Source organism: Syngnathoides biaculeatus, chromosome 12 (assembly GCF_019802595.1).
Source record: "Syngnathoides biaculeatus isolate LvHL_M chromosome 12, ASM1980259v1, whole genome shotgun sequence".
In the NCBI taxonomy this organism is placed as follows: Eukaryota; Metazoa; Chordata; class Actinopteri; order Syngnathiformes; family Syngnathidae; genus Syngnathoides; species Syngnathoides biaculeatus.
In genome coordinates, this window is record NC_084651.1 from 4993235 (window position 1) to 5017410 (window position 24176).

Consider the following 24176-nt stretch of genomic DNA (forward strand, 5'->3'; position numbering starts at 1 on the left):
ATAATCTTGTACCTCCAAGCATGAGGATAATATTCCTGATAGATGGCATTGAAATAAAAGCAAGATTTGAAACATTTCTCTGTCTGCCCAAGCAGGACAAAAATAAATGAATTGGTGAAAAGACAGGTAACAAAATTCCATATCTTATAAACACCAAGAAATTGCTGTTACATTAGTCAACAAGATTCTAATATAAAAATGAGTTTGGAATTGGCCTTCCTGAATAGTATTATCTTGTGATGAATGAAACCAAATTTTCACTTTTGGAATTGCAAAGTCTCCTGTTGTATTCTAATTGATTGAGATGTGGCTGTAACACAAGGCATTACAGCCAACAGCTGAACAAAAATAATCATTTTTTATCATTGCATTGTGTATGCACATTTGCCTCAGTTTAAGGTTAGAGGTTCGAACCTCTTGCTTCAGCCTTGCTGTGAGCAGTTTTCCCAAAACAAACGTTATCTTTATTGAAGACTAAATTGTCCATAGGTGGGATTGATTGTAGGACTAATGTGTGTGATTGACTGTCGAGTTGAAACTATAAATCAAACCCTCAAAAATAACCAGAGAGGACCACAATAGGAGGGGGGCACTCACCATTAGCTGCACACAAGGGCATGGAACAGCTTTCCAATCGCCGGGTATGATGCCTCGGTGTCGGGCACCTAGTGCGAAGAATCCAGCCAGGATCCCATTCAGTCATGGATCACGTTCTTAACCACTTGATGCTCTGCGTTGAAGCAAATCTGTCAACAGATTATCACATTAAAATGTGTCAAAAGTTAGAAATGGTCACACGCATTTCACAAACTTAGCGCATGGCGCCCCTTGCTGGTGAGAAGTGGTGTTACAACAAGAATGCAACAGGGCTGGGAGGCAGACATTGTACTACAGTAGAAGGGAAAAAAAAAAAAAAAGGATTTGACAACTTTTCAAGTATCAGATAAAAACGCAAAACTGCAGTCAAATTGGATAGTAGAACCCTTTTAGTTCACGCTTCCAACAGTAAAAAGCCACAATGTGGTCCTAAAAACAACCAAATGTTAAATCAATCCAAGGAAATACAAAAACAAACAGTTGTTGTTTATTCAACACGGTTTTGAACAGTGGATGAAGTCTTTTATACAAGTCGGCGTCAATCTTACATTTCCATCCAAGGTTTTCGTCATTTAAATATAGCTGATTAGGAATTCTCGCACATAAATAGCATCGGTATTGCCTAGGAGGAAAAAAAACCTAAATCTCTTAATAGTACAACTGTCACACTAAACTGGCACAATAGAAGAATGGCAAAAAAAAAGTTAAAAGTGATGATAAAGCGTTATAAAAAAAAAATTTACACAGAGGGGGGAAGGAAGCAAATCCAGAATAAACCCATATAAAGGAGTTGAGTTAAACAAACAGTTAAAAGGATATTTTGTGAATATTTACACTTGAAGACAATCAGTGTTAGCACAGCAGTAGAGAAACTTTTCCCACCATGAGCCATGCAAATTGTTTGGGGGGGGGTGGCAGGGAACTTGTCTCAACAATCAAACAAATTTGATGAATATTTACGGGTCAAACAATTTCAGGGCTTTTCCCATCAGTTCCTCTGAGGTTTTATTTGTTTTGAGCATTGCATGGCAGGCCACTCTCGCACGTGGGCCGCAGGTGGCAGGTTCCACACCCCGAGATTTAAGAGGTGCTTTGCACGTCGCCGCCGTTCACTTGGAGCGACGCCGTTTCTTCATCGCCGCCGTCTTGAGCCTGAGGAGGAAAAGAACAACAAATGAAAACGCGCATTCTTTTTCGAACATCACTTATAGTGCTCATTAATATTGGTATTTGGATGTAACAGAGTACAAATCATTTGTTACTGTACTTCACAACGTAAAGTACAGTGATGAAAATTCCACATATATTTCTGGCATTTCCAGATTTTTTTTTTTTTTAATTCTAATGAAATTTTATTTTACGATAATTGTAATTTTACCCAAGTAACATCTTTACGCTACTTTAAACAAGACTGGCAACTACTACTACCACCTTTCTCATCACCGCGGTCAGCCCTTTGACCGTGTCTGTCAGGGTCTTGCAGGTCTTGGTGAACTGTTCATGGTAGATGCTCTTCTGTTCCTCGGCGTCCTTCAACGTCTTCTCTGTCTGCCTCAGGGTACTTTTGGTCTCATCCAGCTCCTTTGACAAGGACCTGTTGTCTTGTTCCAGTTGCGCTTTCACCTTAGCGTCTTCCTCTAGTGGGAGAGTTAACGGGGACATAATCATAAGCGTGTATAAAAATAGTTGGGACTGCCCACTTGTCAAGTGTGAAATCAAACAACCATGGACATCACAGGTGTCAAACAAGGACGGGGGGCCAGATCTGGCCCACGACATGATTTTACGTGGCCCGCGAAGACAAATCATGCATGTCCACTTCCATGATTCCTAAAATCTAAAATTTGTAATTGTCATATCATAAATGATAAAGTTGAGATTTTACAAGCCTTTTTGTGCTACCAAACAACAGGTTGAAAAGTCCATTACCCGTGATTTCCGATTCCAAAACGAGTTCATAAATTTCATGTGTAAATATGATGAGGCGGTTAAAGATTTTTATGGTTTCACGGTCATAAGGGCCCTCTTAGGGGAACCGTAAGTAAAATGTGGACTGTGACAAAAAGGAGTTTGACACCCCTGTTTTATATGATGTAGGGATCATCAACAGTTGCTATAAAAGCATGTAATATTTGTTGAAAGCTATGGCAAGCGGGCTTTCGGATGGGGCAAGTGAGATTTAGATTCTGCTCCAAAATGTAACGTTGAGCCCTGAGTGTACCAGTCAGTCTTCATTACCAAGTAACAAAGGTAGGCCATGTGCCCGTCCACCTCTCCAGCACTCAGACAACAAGAATGCTGAATGTGGTGGAACTGGGCTTTAGTGTAGCAAAGCTCAAATTGAGACAAACCATAGTCCAGCTGGAGGTCTGACACAGAGTGTAGCTTGCAACATGAAAGAGGAGAAAAAAAAACAAAACAAAAAACAATTCAAACAGGTCGAGTCAATCCGCGAGTATTTACCCATTTTGGCATCCTGCACCATGAGCTTCTGTTCGATCTCCTCTCGTGCCTTCTCGCACTTCTCTAGCTTCTGCATCAGGCTGCCAATGTCCACCATGGCGCCGTTGTACACAATCAGATTACTGGACTCGCTGGTTTCTGACCCGACACATGACTTCGGAGCGGGAAGCAGCTCTCTGTTGCCTGAGAGGAAGAAAACAAATTAGATATTTTGTTTTTTAATAGCTCTTTTGCAGTGAGCGTCACCCACGAGCTCACCGTAGAGGCTTTCCATTTGTGCGTCAGCTGGGGGGAAATCGGCCTCATCTTTCGGCCTGTCTGTTAGTTTGCGGTAATAACACGACTCTCTCACAACCGGCTTGTTCAGCAGTTTCTTTACCTGAAACAGACAAAAGCCCCATTGAAATGACGCACTCGGGGGGGGAGGGGGGGGGGGTGTAGAGAAACGACTTCTGCTCACCTGAGCACGTGAAAGGTGCAACCCCAGCGTGTACAAAATTTCCTCCAAGTCTTTTTCCAGCAGGTAGCCCCAGTGACTTTGGTCGAAGTAAACAAAAGCCATCAGCAGCTCCTTGTTGTGCGTCACCATCTGGTTCTTATCCTGCTGGCAAAAACAAACCGCCGTATTGCATCTTTATCCTGCGACAGTCATCATTATTTAAAAGGGGTCATATTATGGAAAATATACAGTACAGTGGTGCCTTAACTTACAAGTTTGATTGTTTTCAGAACAACGTGGTGGCTTTGCACAAGCAATATTTATTTACAGCCTGGACACAGAAGGGTGAATATTTCCTCTGGAGGCACAGACTCTCCCATAAGAAGAATATACACCGTAATTCCCGGCCTACAGAGCGCACCTGGTTACCAGCCTCACCCAGTACATTTGTAAAGGAAATACCATTTGGTAGATACACAAGCTGCACCTGTGTAAAAGCCGCAAGTGCCCACATGGAAACCGCATTTAAACACGAGATATTTAAAAAGATGGTACACAGAGAGTTTAACACTAGCGCAATGCTAACAGGTCCGCAAAATAAATAAATAAATAAATAAATAAATAAAAGTAAAAACACCATACCGGTAAAAATCAGACACGGCAGTAACATGCTAGCGCAGCGCTAACATGGCCGGACCAGTAAAAGTCACTTCCTCGGCACATGCATACCACGTGTCTCACGCTTAACTTTTCCGCTCTAGTGCCCCCTTGCGGCGGTTAGAAAAAAAAAAATGCACAAATTAATCGCATCGCCGCATAAGATGCAGGGTTGAAAGCATGTGAAAAAAGTCACGGCTTACAGGCCGGAAATTATGGTATGTAATAAAAATCTTTACATATGTTCATCATTCCATTTAACAAAAAAAAAAAAAAAAAAAAAAAAAAAAGCTAGAAGATTGCCGAGTTGGTCGACGTGTTAAATCTACACTTGCAATCTGATTGATACTAATCTTCCTCCAAAGCAACATGTGATGTCCGAGTTTAAATAATTTCTCCGGAAAAAGGCACAGAGAAACTTAAAATTTAATCCATCGCAGCTTCAGATTGGTGCATCATTTCTCATTAGTATTTTAACAATTGTTGCTTCCTAGATGACAATCAATATGAAAAAACATTTACCCACAATCTTACATTTATGTACAATTAAGATGTATATTAGTGCAAACATTTTGCTTAAGCTATTTGGGTGTTCAAATGAATTGTTATATTAATTGTCAAAAGTTACCGCTTCACTGAACCAATACTAAAATCTTTGAAAAAGCCTCAATTGTTGTCACTTTCACCTTTGATGTAGCAACCTACCTTGTCCTTTATACTCTTGTCTTTTGGCGATTTGCGATCATCTTTGCGATCTCTTTTTTCTCTCTCATCTTCATCATCCTTGTCTAAGAGACAAACGGAAATGTGTGAACGTGATCGTCAAACGTGACGTCAGTGTAGATAATGCTTCAAATAGAAAAAGCCTCAGAGAAAGTGGAAAGGGAATCCATCACAGCTTCAGAGTGGTGCATGATTTCTCATCATTGGCCACGATTTGAAACGAGAAATTGAAATACTTGTCAGCTTTTGGCTGACTATATGAACAAATTACCATCATCGTCGTCATCTTCATCTGCGTCTTCGGCCTCCATGGGGTCGTACTCGTCTGCGTTGGCCGTGCTGTGAGCGTCTTCGTTCTCCTCCTCATCACGGGACTCCTCTTTCTTCACGACCTTGTCGTCGCTCTGCTCATTCACGTATGCAAGGCGTGCGATGAAAACACAATCCCGCATAAAGTGCCAGACGTGCACGACTGACCTTCCTCCTCTCGACCTCTTCCTCCTCTCTAGATTTCTTCGCTGCCGGCTCATCGCCGTCCTCGTCTTTCTCCTTCTTTATGTCCCGCTTTTCGGCCTCCTTCTTCTCAACCTCTTTTTTGGCCTTTTTCTCCTTTTCCTTCTTTTCGTCCTTGACGGGAATCGCGGCAAGGGCTTTGTAGATGCGGTAACCGAAATCTCTCTGTAGCATCTCATTGAACAGCTCGGCGAAGAGGGAAACCTGGAGGACAAGATTGCCACTCTTTAGACCAGTGATTTCCAACCTTTATAGAGCCAAGGCGCACATTTTACAATTGAAAAATCCCACGGCACACCAACAAAAGTAAATGTCACCAAAAATGGATAATTACTGTATGAACTTCCTGTCATCTGATAGAAGATTTTTTGTTCTGTCTGTCATTGTGCCTCACTGGCATAAATAGATGAGTAAAGATACATTAATTCTTGGGAAATTTTTTTTTTTTTAGCAATTACATAAAATTGGGTAACGTCCCAGGCACACCTGGAGAGCGCTCATGGCACACTAATGTACCCCGCCACACTGTTTGGGAATCACTGCTTTAGACAGAGCCAAGACTTTACACTTACAAAATAAGAAACCCATTACTCATCGCAAAAAAAAAAAAAAAAAAAAAATCTGTGAGTAATTGATGGAAACCCCAATAAGTTTGGAAGTGCCTATAGATGCTACAACAGGGGTTGGAACCTATGGCGCTGCAAGCCATACCTGGCTCTTTTGGTGGTTGCGTATTATATCATAACGACATACTGTATACAGCAGCGGTGCTGGTCGATTGCATAACTCCATGGCCAAAAAGGCGTCCCTTTGAATTCTTTTTTTTTTTTTTTTTTTAAAGCATTTTGGCACCACACGTAACTTTCGCTAACAACGACCTGCTGCACGGCCTCCAATGACGGCCACACACTCTTCTTCCCAGTTTACCTTTGCACCACCCCCTTCTTCGCTCTTAAAGGGGTACCCTCATAATTACAAATGTTACAGCAGAGACGAGAGAGAGTATATTGGTAGAAGGGTGCTGAGGATGGAGCTGCCAGGCAAAAGAGCGATAGGAAGACCAAAGAAAAGGTTGACGGATGTTGTGAGGGAGGACATGAGGAGAGTGAGTGTTCGAGAGGAGGATGCACAAGATAGGCTTAGATGGAAAAAGATGACATGCTGTGGCGACCCCTAAAGGGACAAGCCGAAAGGTAAAGAAGAAGACAGTTTTTACGCAGCCTATCTTCTTCTTCACGGCGTGTCGTATTTTTCCAACTAAGACACACCTCTGTCGGCAAGCATTGTTGGCGAGCGCGCATAAGTGGGGACAAATGAAGAGTTTGTTTTCAAAACGCGACATAGGCATTTTTTTTCAGATTTACGAAACTCGCGCCAAAATTATCCAGCTCCGAATGGTAGTTATCGGGATACTCTGATTTTTGTTGAAAGTGCAGCATATCGTTCTATATCAGCCAAGGAAGATCGCGTTTTATTTCAAAATGCGACATATCGAGATCTTATTTAGAGCAAAATGCGACATAATTTCGTTCAATCAGCATGCGCTGCTGAAGCAAGCAGCATCCAATCAGAATTCGTCTAGAGGGAAGTTCCGGCATCTTCCACATCATCATCCAAAATGGCTGCGCCCACGTTTGAGAGAGATGCTAATGCCGAGTTTGATTTTATGTACGAGACACCGGAGAGAATGAAGCTGGGAAGGAAAAGAAACCCAGCGGAAACGGGGTCAGAAAAGAAGAAGCGCTTGCTATGATCGTAGGCCCTATTTTTTCCTCTTTGTGAAGTTGACCTATTGTTTCCTTTTTTATCACATTTGGATTTTCTTTTACATGAATTCTATTTTTAATAGAATCTACTGATGTGTGAATCAGTAAGGTTTCTTTTCTACTTATGAATTGAAAGAAAATAAAGACTTTTGATCTTTGTAGATTGTTTTTGTTTACACTGAAAAATATCCAGTACAGTCAGTAGCAAACCTTTTCATTGTTTTGCCATGTGATACATTTTACCATGTTTTTTTATTTGGATCCTTGGCATGCATTTTTGTCGATTTTATCTTTACAGTGTTTCTTGCTTTCAAGCTGAAATAAGTCTTGTATTTTGTTTATCAATGTTTAATAATATCGAATAAATGAATCAGTGATTGTGCTGGTTTACTTGCAGGCTGTCCCATTGTGAGGGTGCTTTTCCTATTTAATTTTAATTCTTTATGAAATTATTACAATTTAATACTTCAGTTCTCATCCAAGTACCATTGTATCTGAATGTAATAAACATACTGTTTTGTCTATGATTGTGTAATGCTTGAATAGTAATTTTGTTCAAAATATTTCACCAACGATCATTAATGAATGAATAAATTTTTTATAATTCTATGCAATCTTTTTTTTTTTTTTGCCATTTTTTATAAGGAACATTATCGGCTATGACTTAAGAAAAGTTGACATTAAAAGGAAATCAACACCCTTGGAGTAGACTCAATTTCTGTCTATGAGCATTATGAATACTGTTATTATTACTACAGACTTATATCCTATTCTGCAGTGTTCTTTCCCCCGACAGCGACAGCTATAAATAAAATCAAAAGAAAGCAGACTCAATGAGTCAGATTTCAAACAGTGAATTTGTGAGTTTGAAACTGATTTCATCTTGGAGATGTGTGTATGAGATCGACTACCGATTTTTTTTCTGCTGGTATCCCTCGCAACCCATATTAACCTTGGTAGACTGGTTTGAAGCAGTTTACTTTCTTAATGATCTCACATCAACTTATAAACAAAATTAATCAACTGAGTGACACAAAGCCTGCAGATGTCGGATTGCAGAATCGCATACAGATACACAAAATTACAATGACGTAAACTCAGCCTTTTAAAGACCTCATACTGAACTAAGTTTCTAAATAACTGAAAAACACCTTTTTAAAAGAAATTCCCATTTTTTCATCTCCTTTTTCAACATCTGACATTAGTGAGCTAATTGTGAAAATTGTGACTGGTGACTGACCCTTATTTCTGATACCTAACTCTCTAAATGTGGTGGTCATGGTCTTTAATATTATTTTAAAATGCTTGAAATGTTGAAAGGCAAATAGTTTTCATGATTGCCTATCAAAAGCAACTGATTTTTAAAAAAAAAAAAAAATACAGCTGCTCCTGAAGGTTTAATTTGAAATTTGGATATGTCTCACTTTGCCAAGAATAGAATGTTTGGATAGGTCTCATTTTGGAGAAAAAATGAAATTTGTCATCAAAAAAACTCGGTGAATATTAAAGCCAATATTTTTTTGTAGTATGGTGTTTAGTTACTTTTTACCATCTCTTTCCATCCCCCAATAGTTAGAAACATAAATTGAGTTTGTTTTCACTTCAATACCAAGCCCTTTTCTCCAAATGTAAAAAACGGATATGTCTCATTTTGAAAACAAACTCTTCAAATGGAAAAAAAAAAATTCAACCTGCACACCAGCTTATTGTGAAAACTTGGAACGCACTTCCTGTCACATACCACACACTGAACATTGCTGTACTGACAATGTTTGGTTATACCTATGCATATGAAAAGTCTTAAAGTCTCTAAAAAACCACTAAGACCAACCTACGTTCATGAATAACGGATAGAAGTCTCAAAGGCTGCATGAAGTTTAATTTAATGACGTATGAAAGAGACGACTAAGCCATCAGCAAAGAAGTCACATTATTGGTAAAAAGTACTTTTGTCATCATTGGCTAGCAGCAGTATAATGCTATTTAAATGAATTTAGAGACTTGTTGCACTCTTAAAGTGTTGGTCTTGTGTAAAATGCACGAATACACTTGTATTTAGTTTTAAAAACAATTACATTTTAAAAATATTTGCCGTTTATGGGTGTCTTAGCCTAAAAGGTTCCCGACCCCTGTGCTTCAAGATTGCATAAACCCTTTTATTTTATTTTTATTTTTTTATATTGGGCTCCTCCTTGCTACATGGTCCTATGACACCACAAAGGTTTTGGCCTGAGATTAAACAGCTAACAAAATTTGCAAATACCAATGCAGGGTTTCAATGTAAAGACATCTGTTTGCAATTCTTACCTCAAACGAGGTTTCCTTATTGTCCTCGAGTCTGTAGTCCAGAAGCACACTTAAGGACATCACACTGCAGTCGAACTTGCCGTTCTTTGCGGCCCAATTGGGGTGAACGAGGATGGTGGGCTCATCGGGTAGAATGTAGCGTCTTTCCCGGCGCTGGCGCTCAAGTTCCTCTTGCTTCTTCTTTTCCTCCTCCTGGTAGAGAAGGGAACAATATCGTTTGATCACGTTTTTATGAGAAGTCTTTCTCACCACGATTCCCCACGCTTAGAAGTCAAAAAGACTCGTTCACCTCTTTGTCCTCCTCGGTGCGACACGGCTCTTCTTCCTCTGGAGGTTTTACATCTGGTTTCTCAGGTTCCTTGGACTCTTCCACCTGTTCCTCCACCTTCAGCTGCTTGGTGAGTCGAGCGATCAGCTGCGACTTTAAGCCCTTGGAGCTCAGAGCACGACAGTCAAGCTCCTTGCGCAAGTCGTTCACCTTGCAGGGAAGGCAGTGGGCAAGTTAGATCCAAAATGTAATAAGTCACTTATTACACAGTTATTATACAGTGGGACATTGACATGTGAGGGCTCAAGAGAGTTATTGGTGTTCCAAACGTTCGTAGATTTTTCTTTTTTATTTGGTTGGCAATTCCTTTGTATTCAAAACAATACGTACAAAGATATTGAAGTTTGCGTTCTTGAGCAAAATAGTTCATTAGACGCCGCTCGTACCCTCGACATGTCTATCTGAGCCCACCATAAAACCGAGGACCCCTAGACCCGAGTAACATGGGAGGCAATGTACCCAGTCAACCTGTCACAGCAGTCAGACAAGCAAAATGCTGAATGTGGTGGAACTGGGCTTTAGTGTAGCAAAGCTCAAATTGAGTCAGACCATTGTCCAGATGGAGGTCTGACACAGAGTGTAGCTTGCAACGCGCAACTTAAATCCATCCGACCATGGCCTTAAGAATTTACCCGTTTAGGAGTCCTGCACTGTTGGATGATCCGTCGAGTACGACAGGAACAGAGTGTGCCTTCTTGTGCTAGTGCGCAAACTAGTTCAATGTGCCTCATTTATAATCGCAATACGTCATGATTACGGTAAATGTTGGTGGCTACAAATAGATAAATCACACAAAAGTAGACTTTATACGATGAGGATTTTTGGGGGCGATCACCAATCAGCGAGTTAAAAAAAATACGATCACAAAACGGAGCAATAAGTCTAAATAACGTGACTAGTTAGTGTAAATACTCGTGTATTTCAAGTAAAAAAAAAAAAAAAAACATTTACAATAAATGTGTTCATGTATTGATGCCGGTGAGACAGTGCCAGACAAACGAATGGTCTTCTATCTTCTATTACATGGCAGTAAGTACAAACAGCAATTAATACATCTACTTTTTGTGATTCTTGTTCTTTGGGGTGCCGTGATATTTTTCAATTGTAAAATACGAGCCATGGCTCCAAAAAAAGGTTGGAATTCCCTCCTCTGGTAAGAACATCTGCTCAACACAATGGCAGCATGTTTACACACAAATACGAGGGCTAACACCAGCTTCCTAGGCTACGTCAAAAGACACCTGAGAATGCTAAAAATTAAACTTGCTTTTGTATTCAAATCTAGTGGCGGCAATGGTGATTAGCTCCGGAAAAGACATTTGTAAAGAACCGATCAATTGACTGATTGGATCACCGAATGATCACAATCAAGCGGATCAATCGATCAGCATAAAATGGTCATGATCGGCAGATACCGACCTCAACAATCAAACCGGTGTAAAGGCTAACAAAAAGTTGGTGGTATACGACTTTCCTGGATGGATTCATAAATAAAATCTGATGTGAATTTAGGTCCCTCGTTAGAGAACAGCAAGCCGTGTTAAATAAGTTTAATATGCATTCAAAAACTATGAAGGTCAAATTATGATCTTTTTCAGAGCACCAAATGCAATCAAATGAAAAAATTAGTTGAGCACTAATATTTGAATGCATGTTTTTTGGAACCTTTAAGTGGAATCTTGTATTAATTTAAACGCTCAGCAAAACACTTCAGTCACAGAACAGCCGTGGCTTTTAGCTTTTATAAGTAGCTTTAAAAAGCAAAACAGAATAAGTGATTACCTGTAAATGCTATGCTAATGGACAGGACTACGGTTTGACTAAGTACATAATTGGTTGAAGCTCCCCTTGCTAAAAAGTGTTTTCTTAATTACTTTTGCCTTCAGGAGAAAAGTTAACTACATTATATGTATATCGTTTACTTATACAAATGTGCCGTACTAGTATACAAACAGAGTAATATTGTCATCTTTGAGAGTGCTGTTGTGACCTTGGGGAAAAAAAAAAAAAAAAAAATTGTATTTAAAAGTTTTTCCGGCTTCTTTGATCTGATTCCCTTCATTTACCTGAATTTGGAAGAAATGTTTCGACCACTCTACCCCGTTTTGCATATACCGCATTGACCCCAAGCTGCAGCAAATTACTGTTATAACACTGCTTGAAATGTATTAAAAAGGAAAAAAAAAAAAAAGTTTATTTTCCTACAACAGGGCATTATTTGCACATTCAAGTTCAGCGTTAATGACAGCATGTGCATTTGAATATTACCTTCATTGATTTCGGATCAAGTTTAGTCCAGTGAGTGGGGGTGCAGACGTCCTTGGATTCGTCCCCATCCTTCTCCTCTTCATCCTTTAGAAAAAGCCATCGAGTCAGAGAAAGAGCAAGGCAGAAAGAGAAAGGGACAGGACTAAGTTAGAACGCCGCTCGTGATCCACATAAACTACAGAGTTGATCCGTGCAAGACCACAAATGTCTTCAACAACAAAAACTAAAAAAAGCAAACAAAACAAAACAAAAAAAAGAAAATAAAAAGTCTTGTTCTAGTGAGCTCGACTGTGTTTTAAGTCCACTGCTACTGACGGGGTACACAGGGAAGCTCTCTAGCTCTTAACAACCAGCTGCCAATCAATCTGTGGAACACACAAAAAAAAAAAAAAAAACTAAAAAAAAATAAATAAAATAAATTGAAGTATCTGTACCACCGGGAGATCTGGTCTGCAAACAGGATGAGGGGTCGGGGTGGCCCTAACCTCTACTGGCGTTGCCAATTACGGGGGATTTAAGGGACTACATGCGACGTGTCATTCAGTGCAACCAACTCCGCTTGAAGCGCCAAACTACATGTAGTCCAAATGTAAAATAACAGACAAGGGACCCTCGATTTAGGGGGAGGGGGGGAATGTTCTCGTTTCACAATCAAATTGGTGAAATCATACGAAAATAAGACATTTCTACAGCAAACGTTATCGGCGGGCAACCGACTCCACAGATTCCAGCAGTAATCGAGTTCCACATCCCAGCGTTTGGAAGCAATCACTGGTTCAAATTTAGAAAATCATCTCAGATTAAAAGATTGTTTGGAAAGACCAGCAAATAGCAGACATACAAAAATTCTTAGACCCAGATTAGCGTCGAATGAAGACAAGCTGGAAGCTGTTTTACCAGTTGCAAAAGGGGGGTGGGGGCGGGGGCATACACAAACACAAGCTAGTCTCACTGCTTCCACTTTGTGTCTGCTGGATGTGGGGGGGTGGGGCTGAGTGCTGATGGTGGGATGGAGGAGAAGAGGAAGGGGATAGGTGGAGGAGTAAAGAGAGGACATCTAGGTGAGATTGGCTGGAGTGGTAAACTCCGTCTACATGTGTTTTGCGTGTGATGTGAGGTTGCGTGTGGGTTGTTTTTTTTGTGTTTGTTTTTGTTTTGTAATTCCTGTGCCTTCCTGTGAGAAGCGGAAATGAGAAGAGAGGGATTAGCGGTTCAGTGCCTGTTCTCCATCCGCCTCCTTTCGCTCGGCCGACAGCTTCTCAGCCAGCTGCTCCCGGAGTCGCCGCGACAGCGCCTCCCACTCTGAGCGGGTAGGAAGACAATGCCAAACATCCGGAAGAAACAAAACCACTGTCTCCACATGAGCGGGGACTGTCCGCCCCTTGTGTGTCTCCTCCGGCCGGTGATAGCGAATCTCTGCAAAACGATACCTGTCGCAAAGGAAGAAGGCGAATTGGAAAGAAACACTGTGGTCAGGGCAAAGCATAACAGGCAAGCCTGGCTAGGGCAAACCTTTTGCTACCACTGCCTTCACCTTCACTCCCCCTCCCCTTTGGAGTCGCCGAAGGACCTTATAAAAAGGTCATTACGGTCACCCCTTCCCCCACACAGAACACAGAGAAGAGCCTGGTCTGCTGCTTTCCAATGGTTGTCATGGTGACCGGAGCCAGGTCGAGAAGGTTGACAAACAAATGATATCAATCACAGCCTATATAAGCACCCACCCCAACCTACATTAGAGCTCTGCCTTTTACCTATGATACACTGGAATGTGCAAAAAAATAAAAAACAAAATGAACATGAAAGACAGTTCAATAAATAGCTCATATTTAAACAGAGAGAACAGAGGAACACAAAAAAGCAAAAGTGGCGGCAAGTGTCATCTGGTCCAGGCTACTGCTTCCAGCCACAGTCCCGTGTTTGCTTTGGTCGTCACGGTGAAATGCGTGTGTGACAATTTAAAGAGTTGTGACAGAAAAAGACAGCAAAGATGACGACACACAAAGGGCAAGACAATAAATGACTGTACATCGGTGGTAACAAATTAACAACACGATGCAGATTCAGATCGTTGCGTTTCGCACTTGGAACGACAAAATGACGGATGACAAAGAGAGTTCTTACCACTGAGTGCACAGACTCAGATCTATGCTCGTGAGTGCCTTGCAACAGCGTATAGCTGTCTTAATGAGGACTGAGGGATCCTTTTCTGGGTCGGCTCCATCCAGAGAGGGAGACCAGTGGCCGCCGATGGCCATGGCCTCATCTTTGCCTCTCATTCCCACTAAAAACTGAAGGGGGGAAAAAAAGCACACAGGGTACAGAGGAGAGCCAGAGAGTGAAGGTTAGACAGAGATGAGTGATGGTGCAAATCAGATGAATCAACCGGTCATCCAAAATAAACATCTTAAGCTCCAAAACACAGCTGCATATATAGAGCTCGTGCACCTACGTCATAAAATCACGTGATTTTTGTTTACCTCGTCAAGCTAAGCATTGCTCAATGCTAAGTCGATTGGATACGACACGGAAATATGTCTTGCGGCACGACGCCCAGAATCTAGTCCGATATCGTCAGACATTTAGAAGGTGAAAATAAACGACGGTAGTGAGAAAATTAGATAAACTCGGCATAGAGGACCCGTATTTAATGCTGAAATCGATGCTTTCGCCGATAAGAAATTGGATTGTTAATTGGCTTCCGGTTATCTTGGACAACTAAATATACACAAGGATCTGGTGAGTAAGTCGTGGAGGGTTACACGGAAAGGTTTGAAAGCGTATAAAAATCTGGACGCATACAAATACTTTGTTGCTGTGGATCTGTTCTCATCAGAAATAAATCCCACATAGTGACGGTTTTGACGGCTTGTGAACGCGGAAGTGTGTTTGCCGACACGTTAACCTGTGCCGGAATCCAATCGATCTTTTCAGATAGTATTCAATTCAAATACCAATATCTAAATAACTGACCCCTGGTTTTACACAAACTCGCATTCATTAACCATGGTTGGAAAAAAAAAAAAAAAAAAATGATTGCGGTCACACTTAACCTCCGTAAAACCTCTGCGACAGACAGTTTTGGTTTTTTTCCAATATGCATTGTTCTCAAATGAGCCAACTTGGCATTATAAATACTTTTTGGTAATTTGAAATTGAGAAGAATAATTGTAATAATAATGACCTGAAATAAAGCGATCGCTACACAGGCGTGTGTGTATTTTGGTTGGGCACCATCCATCATGTTTAATTGCCGAAATCCATTGATATTTTCTGGTCTTTTCAGCTGGTATTCCATAAAATGATCTCTTTGAATATCTGTCTCGTCTGTAGTGACAACCAACAGTGCAACAGGTCTCGGGTATTGGAAATATTCTCCTCCGGTTCAATGTCTCCCGCAATGTCGAGCAGCTCTGTTTGACCGGCAATATGGGGCCGTGAAAATGGTGACGTCACATGCATAAGCTCTTTTGAATATTTACTGAACCTACCAATTAGCCGATTGATTGGATAAATATTCAATTTGCTTTATTAAAGAGATCATTGTGGTCCACTTGGGGCGACAGTTATGTTCCACAAGATATCACGTGTGACTGAGTGCGGGTTTAAAACGAACAAACATTATCTAGTGCCTGCAGTCACAGACGTGCTGCTGTGGTACGTTTGTTAGGTCTGCTCTGTAGTTGGCACGATACATTTTATCATCATTTTGGCTTGAGACCAACTTTCATTTATGCATTGGCCTGCTAAAATGGCACCAAATTATTACTCCAAGTAGTGTTGCTATTAACATTCATGAATAGGAAATGAAATATTACGAAAGTTTGAGGCAGATTTTGATTGAACTTTTTTTTTTTTTAAATAATCAATTTGAAGACAGTCTAAAACCATAGAAGAAGACTGTGCCACACAAAAAAAAACCCAACATCTACCTTGATAAGTCTTGCGGGATGCTGGAAGGAATCTCTGACCTCCTGGGAATCTTCAGCAAGCGCGCATGACTTGTGATATAACTCCTCTAAACTTGGGTTAGCCAGCAGCATCACCTTGGGCAAAAAAAAAAAGAACTTTCCAATGAAATCACACTGCCAAAAAAGTCGGGGTGAGAATGTTTCGTTCAGCCTACCTTAGCGCTGTACGTGTGATTGGCATCAGGCGGATCCAGCACGGCTGTATTTTTAACAAAAGGATCCACCTCCTTGTGCAGTATGTGGAAGTTACACGCATTGGTGAACTGAAAGGGTCGGGTCAGGGGGAAGCCGTCCACCCAAGTAAAGGCCGCGCCAAAAAAGTCGCTGGGAATGTACAAACTCTGATAGCGGCGCCTCAGCTCCATCATGTCACAGCTCGAACTGGGAAAGAGAAAACAGGCATAAGTTACATCCTCCGATGCTAAACCTCCCAAACCAGTGCAACCGTGTCCGACTCACGTGTCCAAACTGAACTTGGAAAATTGCACCGTGTAGCGGGAGACAACCCTGCGAGGACGCCGTGGCGAGCGCTCTCGCCTCGGGGAGCGCTCTCGGGATCGCTTGCGCATGGGGGAGCGCTCTCTCGATCGTCTGCGCTCGCGCTCTCGGTCTCGGCTAAAGAAGTGAGAGGAGAGATGCATGAGAAAGTGACACAAGCACACGTTACCACTGAATAGAAAGTTTGACGGGACTTTCGAGTGGCAGAACACGAGTCGGGAGGGTCAAGCAGAACTTGTGAGTGAGGATAAACAAAACAATCGTAAAACTGCATTGTGCCATATTAGCCACTTTTAATGGGACACTCAACCAAACATCCATTTTCAGTTTTATGAAAGATTTTCCTCACAGATGTGTGAAATGTTTAAATCCACATTCAAACTATTTCCCCCGTTTTCTCAAACGACACGCGAGGGCACACGTGTCAAAATCAAAGCCCAGGGGCCATATCCGGCCTTCCAGAGGATTTTATGTGGCCCGCAAAGCCAAATCTACAGTGTCAATTTCCATGTTTCTTGTAAAAATCGGGATAAAAATTTAAAATTGTCAGGTATGGCAAATGGTAAAGTTATTAAATATTACAAGCATTTTTGCGTCACCAAACATGAATAGTTGAAGCAACACATTACCCTTGATTTCTGATTCCAAAACTAGTTCATGAATTATGTAAATTTGATGAGACAATTGAATATTTTTGTTTCACAGTCGTAACGGCCCTCTCAGGGAAACCCGAACTACAATGAGACCCGTGAGAAAAATGAGTTTGACACCCTTGCGCTAGGGGTTCTTTTGTCCTGGAAAGTCTTCTGCGACTAGGAAATGCGTGACTTCATGGTGAAAAAGGTCTGTATAGTTTGATTATCCACAATGACCTGCGATCCTCTTTACTGCGGAGGATGAGTTCAGGTGGGCGATCGTTGCGAGGAGGGAAACGTGGAGGAGGCTCGATCCGTCTCACCGGCTGGGGCTGTGGCATGAGTCTCACTGGGGGCTGCAGGAGACCTCCTGGAAACACATCTAGAGCACAATGTCATACTGGTTTTGGCAGTTTTACTGCCAAATTTGATTTGCTTTTTATAGGGGTGAGCCTAAACTGGTGATTTTTTTCTCTTACCTTTGGGAGGCGGCTGCGGCAGCAGAGGCTGAGGGGGGTTTTGGAGGAGCGGGCCCAGCGAGGCGGCAGACAGCTGGGCCTGCAGTAGGGAAGGAGGAGGAGCCGAGGGCGGAACACTGAACGTGGTCGGAGGAGGAAGGGACTGAAGTATGGGGGGCGCCTTCATCATGTTGGGAGGTGGATGACTCTGGAGGAAAAACCACAACAGGTAAAAGGAGATGAATTCATGAATGAATTTCTCTGACTTAAAGTGGAATATCCATCTTGAGAGCTTTGAGTTCATTTTAAAGTGCAACGCTTAAGCTGTATGATCATAAAAGGGGCATATTTTACCAATACAAATGTTGCCCATTATCTCCCTGTATGTTTTAGTTTTATACGGTACTAAAACCTAGATTGGCCTCGCTTTTTAAAAGAATCTTGACGCTGAAATCTGAGACCGTGAAGCCAAAGAAATGCAATTGCAACTATTAACCCAAGGCTCGAAACTATGCCACACACCTTAAGGCACTGATTCTGTGCGAGTTCCATTTACTCTACTTCCCCAAACACGTCATCTTGCAAATCATTTCAACCGTGGGACGGAACGTCTCAAACTCACACGTACATTGCCTATCTAGATTAAGACAGCAGCCCGGCAAAAACGTGATATCACGAATCCGCGATAAGGCACTACAAAGAAATTTACGGTTGAACTGCCAACGCAGATACTGTCAAGAAGAGATCTGTGATTATGGTTCAAAGTTAAAAATGGAAGTAAAAGGAGATGTGTGATTTCTGGTCTATGTGGTTACATTTTGTCTGCCGTCCGCTGCGGGGTGCATGTCGGAGTAGCGCAGCTGTATTCCTGGCTCACTGTAAAGGCCGCCCAGCTGTGGGGAAGCTTGAGGTAAAGGCTGAGGCTGCTGCTGATGCTGGGGAAGGGATTGAGAACACAACAGTCATTGGGGAGAAGAACAGGACGGGGGGGGGGGGGGGGGGGGGGATTAAACCTAATTTGATCGGAAAAAAAATAAATGTTAGGACTTGCAGGGTTCAACTCAATTAAAATCGTTACGGCCCAAACTGAAACGGATGATCTCTTCACACAGAATTACGTGCAAACTGGATATGCGCTTACCGACTGGTTTGCGAGCTGAGGTAAGGTCTGGACGCGCTGGGCGTTCCACTTGAAGGGCAGGTTGGCATTGTACACTGCCTCCACCAGCACCCTGTCGCCCACTTGCGGTGTCTTCCCTTTCACGGCGCTGGAGCAGGGCAAACGACAAGTTATTCTCAAATACAAGGACGGGACGAAAAGTAGAATGAAATTGAAGAAACAACTTATGGAGTTCCATAAACTTTGCAAACTGATGCAATTGATGAAGCAATACAATTTCCTTCCTAACAGCAAAATTGTTTGGATTTTTATTTGGACACCTTAATGCAGCCTTAAAAAAATAATCTGTGAAATGCGCAAAAAAAGGAGCAAAAGGCATTGACACTGTGCAGGAGAAAGCGTAACCGTTGCATAAAAACTGAATTGTTCGCAGGGGCGTTCGTGAACAGAGCTCCACTTTGCATAAAAATTAATGAGCAAGATTTGGACAAATGTTTGCTATCACCCCAAATGTACATAAACGCGTTTAGGAGCACATGGTCTCATTCACCTTAATTGGAAAAAGACATCTTCGTCCACAAAGCCAAACGTGTCATGCAGCTTGTTGACGACGCCGGTGAAGACGCGCTGTTTCTGGGGCTGCTGCTGGTGGCTCGAGCGCGGCGTCGGGTAGGACACGGTGATCTGGGCCGTCTGCTGGGGATTGGACAGGCTCAGGCTGGTGGGCAGCGCCACTGGAGGCTGACGGATATAGCAAGGAGAAGCATTTATATTTCCCGCTATAAAAAAATGACTGCTAAAAAGTTATTAGCGCTGCATTGTTCATTCTTCCGCGTTACCTGCGATAGGAGTGCCGGTTGTGGCTGTGGAAGCTGGAACAGGAACAAAAAAAAAAAAAAAAAAATGGTGTTAAATATTATTCATTAATTAGGAATGAGTATCATAAACAACAGTAAGCTTAACTACATTTCAGTATTCCGAACAATAAAATACTTCGCACAGCGCTGTAAAAATGCATTGTCATGCCAATAAGTGTTTTGATACAAATATTCACTTACTATTATTATGACTATTACCGTAATTTCCAGCCTACAAGCTGCAACTTTTTTCCCCACACGCTTTCAACCCTGTGGTTTATGCGGTGATGCGACAAATTTGGGGATTTTTTTCCTAACGGCCACAAGGGGGCACTGGATGGGAAAAGGTAACAATGAGATGGTGGAATATATGACGAGGAAGTGACTTTTACCGGCCCCGTTAGCGCTGCCCGAGCGTTAGCACTGTGCTAGCGTGTTGCTGCTGTGTTACTGGCTGGTCTCAGTGATATTTACCGGTAAGTTTTATTTTAACCGGCCCTGTAAACGTTAGCGCCGCCCAAGCGTTGGCTTTTGCGCAGCACTAGCATTAGCGCCGCGCTAGCGTTAAACTCTTTCGGTGTACCGTCTTTGTAAATTGCTCGTGTTTCAATGTGGGCACTTGAGGCTTTTACACAGCAGCGGCGTATGTATGTACCGAATGTTACTTCCTTTACAAACGTACTCTGTGAGGCCTGTAACCAGGTGCGCTCTGTAGGCCCGGGAATCACGGGACTGTAAAAGTTAACTTTAGTGATAGACTCCTAGCATTCATAATCATTCACTCATTCCCTATTACCTTATCACTGTAGGGAGATTTCTCTATAGTGGATTATATAATTAACTTGGTCAAAAGAGAGCTAGATAGACAGATAGATTTGAAAACTTCTCACTATGTTATGTCACTGCTGTTGCCAAATTACAATGTATCTATCGGATTAAGGTCAGATGGCGGCCCTTCCACGATAAATACTGCAGGAGTAGATCAATTCTCCTATCGTCCTATTTTGAGCTGCAAATAAACACGAGAGCCTGTGTTGTGAGAAGTTGAATTTTCTGTATGGATGCAATGCATCATGAAGAGAACCCTTTTCAACTCACCATTGGGTGTTCACTACTTTTTCATAAACTGACAGTGCTGGATAAGGGGATAACCTTTACTGACGACATATTTGAATAGCACCGCAAAACGGTGAACTCACTAGATAGGGAATACTTTGCAGTACAGTCCAAGACCTGAAGCACTTGAGTGGACTACTTGTACTTATTACCGTATTTTCCGCACTATAAGAGGCACCTTCAATGACTGGCCTATTTTTAAACTTTTTCATTTATAAGGCGCATAAAATAGATGTTACAGTAGAGGCTGGGGTTATGTTATGCATCCATTAGATGGGCTGCGCTTAAGGCTCAATATTGATCCATATATAATGCGCACTGTCAGCTTTTGAGAAAATTAAAGGCTCTTGGCTGCGCCTTATAGTGCGGAAAATACGTCAATTGCCACGTTCAGAGTGTTGAGTGTGACCAAAGACTACACTTCACCTGATGAGGTACACTGTACAATGTCTGCTGGGGCGGTTGCTGTGGGGGAGGTTGCTGCTGCTGCTGATACTGCTGGAGGGCCGAATTGATCTGAGACTGCACACACACACAGACAGACAGACAGACGCAGCAGATAAAATACAAGTGTGCAGTGTGATACACTCGTATCTGCTCCAATCTTCCTGTGCTTGTGCTCGACCGACCTGCTGCAATGCGGCGGCGGCGGCAGCGGCGGCGGCGGCCTGCTGCTGCAGAGCGGCCGTCTGCTGAGACAGCTGGTAGCTGGCGGCAGATTGGTTGCCGAGGGAGGCGGCGGCCAAGGCCGACTGCTGGGAGTAGACGGCGGGGGAGGCTCCCAGGAGTGAAGGCTGCTGAACGCTGAGAGCTGTGGGAAGATGGGAACAAATTTTTGGCGGAAAAAAAATGACAGGGCACTTCAGACTGACCCAAACACACACGTGTCAAATTCAAAGCCAAGGGCCAAAACCAGCCGGCCACATAATTCTATGTGGCCCGCGAAGGCTAACCATGTGTTACCTTCCATGATTCTTGTTAAAGACTATACAAAAAAAATTGAATTCTCAAATATCATGAACAATAACGAGATATTGAAAGCGTTTTTGTGTTTCCTAACAAGAAAAAAATACTTAAAAACACCCATTACCCTTGATTTTTGACTCCAAAACTAGTCCATGCATTTCATGTGTGAATATGGAATGATTAAAGATTTTTATAATTTCACACTCATAAAAGACCTCTGAGAGAAAGAATGACTACAATGTGGTCCGTGACAAAAATGAGTTTTGGTGTTTTTAGGAAATAATAATTCAGACTGTGCAACTATATCTGCTTCTTGGTCTATAACACTAAATGGTCCTGAATACATGAAATGCTAATGGGAGATAAACCCAACAGAACTCTGAGATCGACTGATCGATCGATTACTCTGCATGCAAATGAAATACGATGTCAACAACTGTGACATCAACCCCAAGTCTACATACTTTGAAATGAAAGTTAAAAAAAGTCTCCCCCCCCTCATGTTTTTTAGAATATTTCCTCTTTAAATATTTGTTGCACTGTATGCTGTTTTAATTTTTTTTATTTTATTTGTTTTTAAATATTTTTAACACGTAAAGCGGATTACCTTGTGTATGAAATGCACAATACAAATAAATTTGCTTTGCTTATCACTGTTGCCTGCATTGTTTAACACCTAAAAAAAGTTTTTTTAAAGGAATAACTTAACATTTTGCTAAAAAAAATAAAATATCTGGGAACTGTTTTGAAATGTCTGTTTTTCAAAACCAAAGTACGTACCAAACAGTCATTTTTTTTACCCCTTCAACACATGTTAATTTGTGTATGTAACTAAGATTTAATCAACTGAATTTTATCATGATGTACTGTGTAGCTATCCAATGTCGCCATAAAGTTAGCTCGGATAGGCCCAGGCACTCTCAAGTCCATAAAACTTTCAGTTTGCAAACACCAGTGTCCTTCTGTGGCGATGAACACATCTGTTGTCATACACACGATAGTTTCAACGTGACAAAAAACATGCTGACAATACTCACAGTGCAAGTTGATATCAAGAGACTGGGCCGCGTGGCCCGTGTGTCCTGGTTGCGAGACGGCGGTGGCTGCAAACTGAGTCGCCCAGGGCGGATTTTTCTGTCCCCCAAACTGGGCCATGACTCACTCGGATGAACGCTGGTCTCCACTCGCCGGCTTGTTGCTTATATCTATAATTTTAAAAGACATACAACAAAAATCCTATGAATGAAAGTAGTACTAACAAGACTGCTTATGACAAGCAAAGAGGAGCTCAACTACTCACTCACCGTCTCGTTTATTTTGAGAGGCAGTCAAGCAAGGCATGCAATAATAATAAACTCCACATTTTTAAGCAGAGAGCAGACGGACATACACAACGTGAGCATGCGGGTCAAGGGCAACTTTACAATGAGAGTGCGACATATTTCGACCTTTAATTTGGAATTATACGTAAATCACGTAATATACGAATATCAATTCACGCCGGCTTTGAAAGGCTTTATTATAGCATCCGAGCCGCCGAATAAGTGATTATAATGAAGGAATACATGCTGCTTCACCAGAATTTACCAGCTAAAATTGGCAGATTTTACTTATTTATTATTAAGATATATATTTTTGAAATAGCTTCTGCTGACACAGCAAACCCCGAAAGCTATCGCGTGGCTAAATGGCTAAGCGGTACTTAGCCACTTTTAAATGACAATTACACGTTGCCATTGCAAAGACGCATTTGTGTAGCGAACTCTTCGCGGTTTCATTACAAAGTTGCATCTCGTTCCCAACCACAATATTTAAATTCAGAACCGCCATTATATTTTCGACAAACGCGCCACGAGGATGCAATTAGCATTAGCTAGCATTAGCTTCACAGCCACAGAAGCCGCCTCGTGCGACATTTGTTATGGAGGCCTCGGCTAATGTTGTGCGGACGCTAGCGGCTAAGTGCTCGTCAACAGCACGCGGGACGTACAAACGCTAACAGGACAGTTTTGACCTCAAGCGATGTGTAACGAGATTAAATATCAGGATTATACATTCATACACATTTTTTTTTTCTTCAAATAAGTATCACCGTCGCCTTACCGCTGTGCACCGTACCCCCATCCCGGGCGTACAAGGACTGCGCATGCGCGTAACGAAGACCTATTTTAAGTGTTCAGTTCAGTATTTCATATTTCAATTTTAAAAATACATATATCATAGAAAGTGGTCTCAAGCAATATAGTTAGCACTTTTGCTCGTAGGGTGCGATGAGTCAGTGGAGGCCATCAAGTTTTCTAGATGAATGCACGAATGTAAATGAATGTGTAAGTCGGAACGTGGGGTAAAATACACTAAAACTGTTGAAATTGCAGTCATTTTTAAGATATATCAGATTATCATTTTTGCAGCATGATCATAAATGTGAATATTTTCTGAATGTGCCTTTAATTCAAACAATGGAGGAAAAAATATATATATATTTAAGCCATAA

The 24176-nt window shown here is 41.8% G+C and overlaps 1 protein-coding gene across 3 annotated transcripts; it reads right to left on the reverse strand.

Moving 5' to 3' along the window:
- Positions 1–1062: 1062 nt before the first annotated feature.
- On the reverse strand, positions 1063–24103 carry ccar1 (cell division cycle and apoptosis regulator 1). 3 transcript variants are annotated; one of them, XM_061836901.1, is made up of 26 exons: positions 23786–24103; positions 22720–22887; positions 21346–21527; positions 21143–21238; positions 19583–19615; positions 19294–19484; positions 18765–18891; positions 18439–18558; positions 17645–17831; positions 17403–17547; positions 16492–16647; positions 16188–16413; positions 15994–16107; positions 14186–14352; positions 13281–13491; positions 12062–12145; positions 9755–9943; positions 9466–9657; positions 5357–5596; positions 5151–5283; positions 4862–4944; positions 3521–3664; positions 3319–3439; positions 3061–3243; positions 2029–2234; positions 1063–1749 (listed from the first exon to the last, which is right to left on the reverse strand). In XM_061836901.1, the coding sequence occupies exons 2-26, from the start codon at positions 22835–22837 to the stop codon at positions 1678–1680; spliced, it is 3720 nt and encodes a 1239-aa protein (XP_061692885.1). In that variant the 5' UTR covers positions 22838–22887; positions 23786–24103; the 3' UTR covers positions 1063–1677. The 3 variants fall into 3 exon arrangements, with proteins under 3 accessions (XP_061692885.1, XP_061692888.1, XP_061692886.1); XM_061836904.1 differs by having other exon boundaries at positions 17403–17535; positions 23786–24016; XM_061836902.1 differs by having other exon boundaries at positions 3521–3661; positions 23786–24014.
- Positions 24104–24176: the final 73 nt, after the last annotated feature.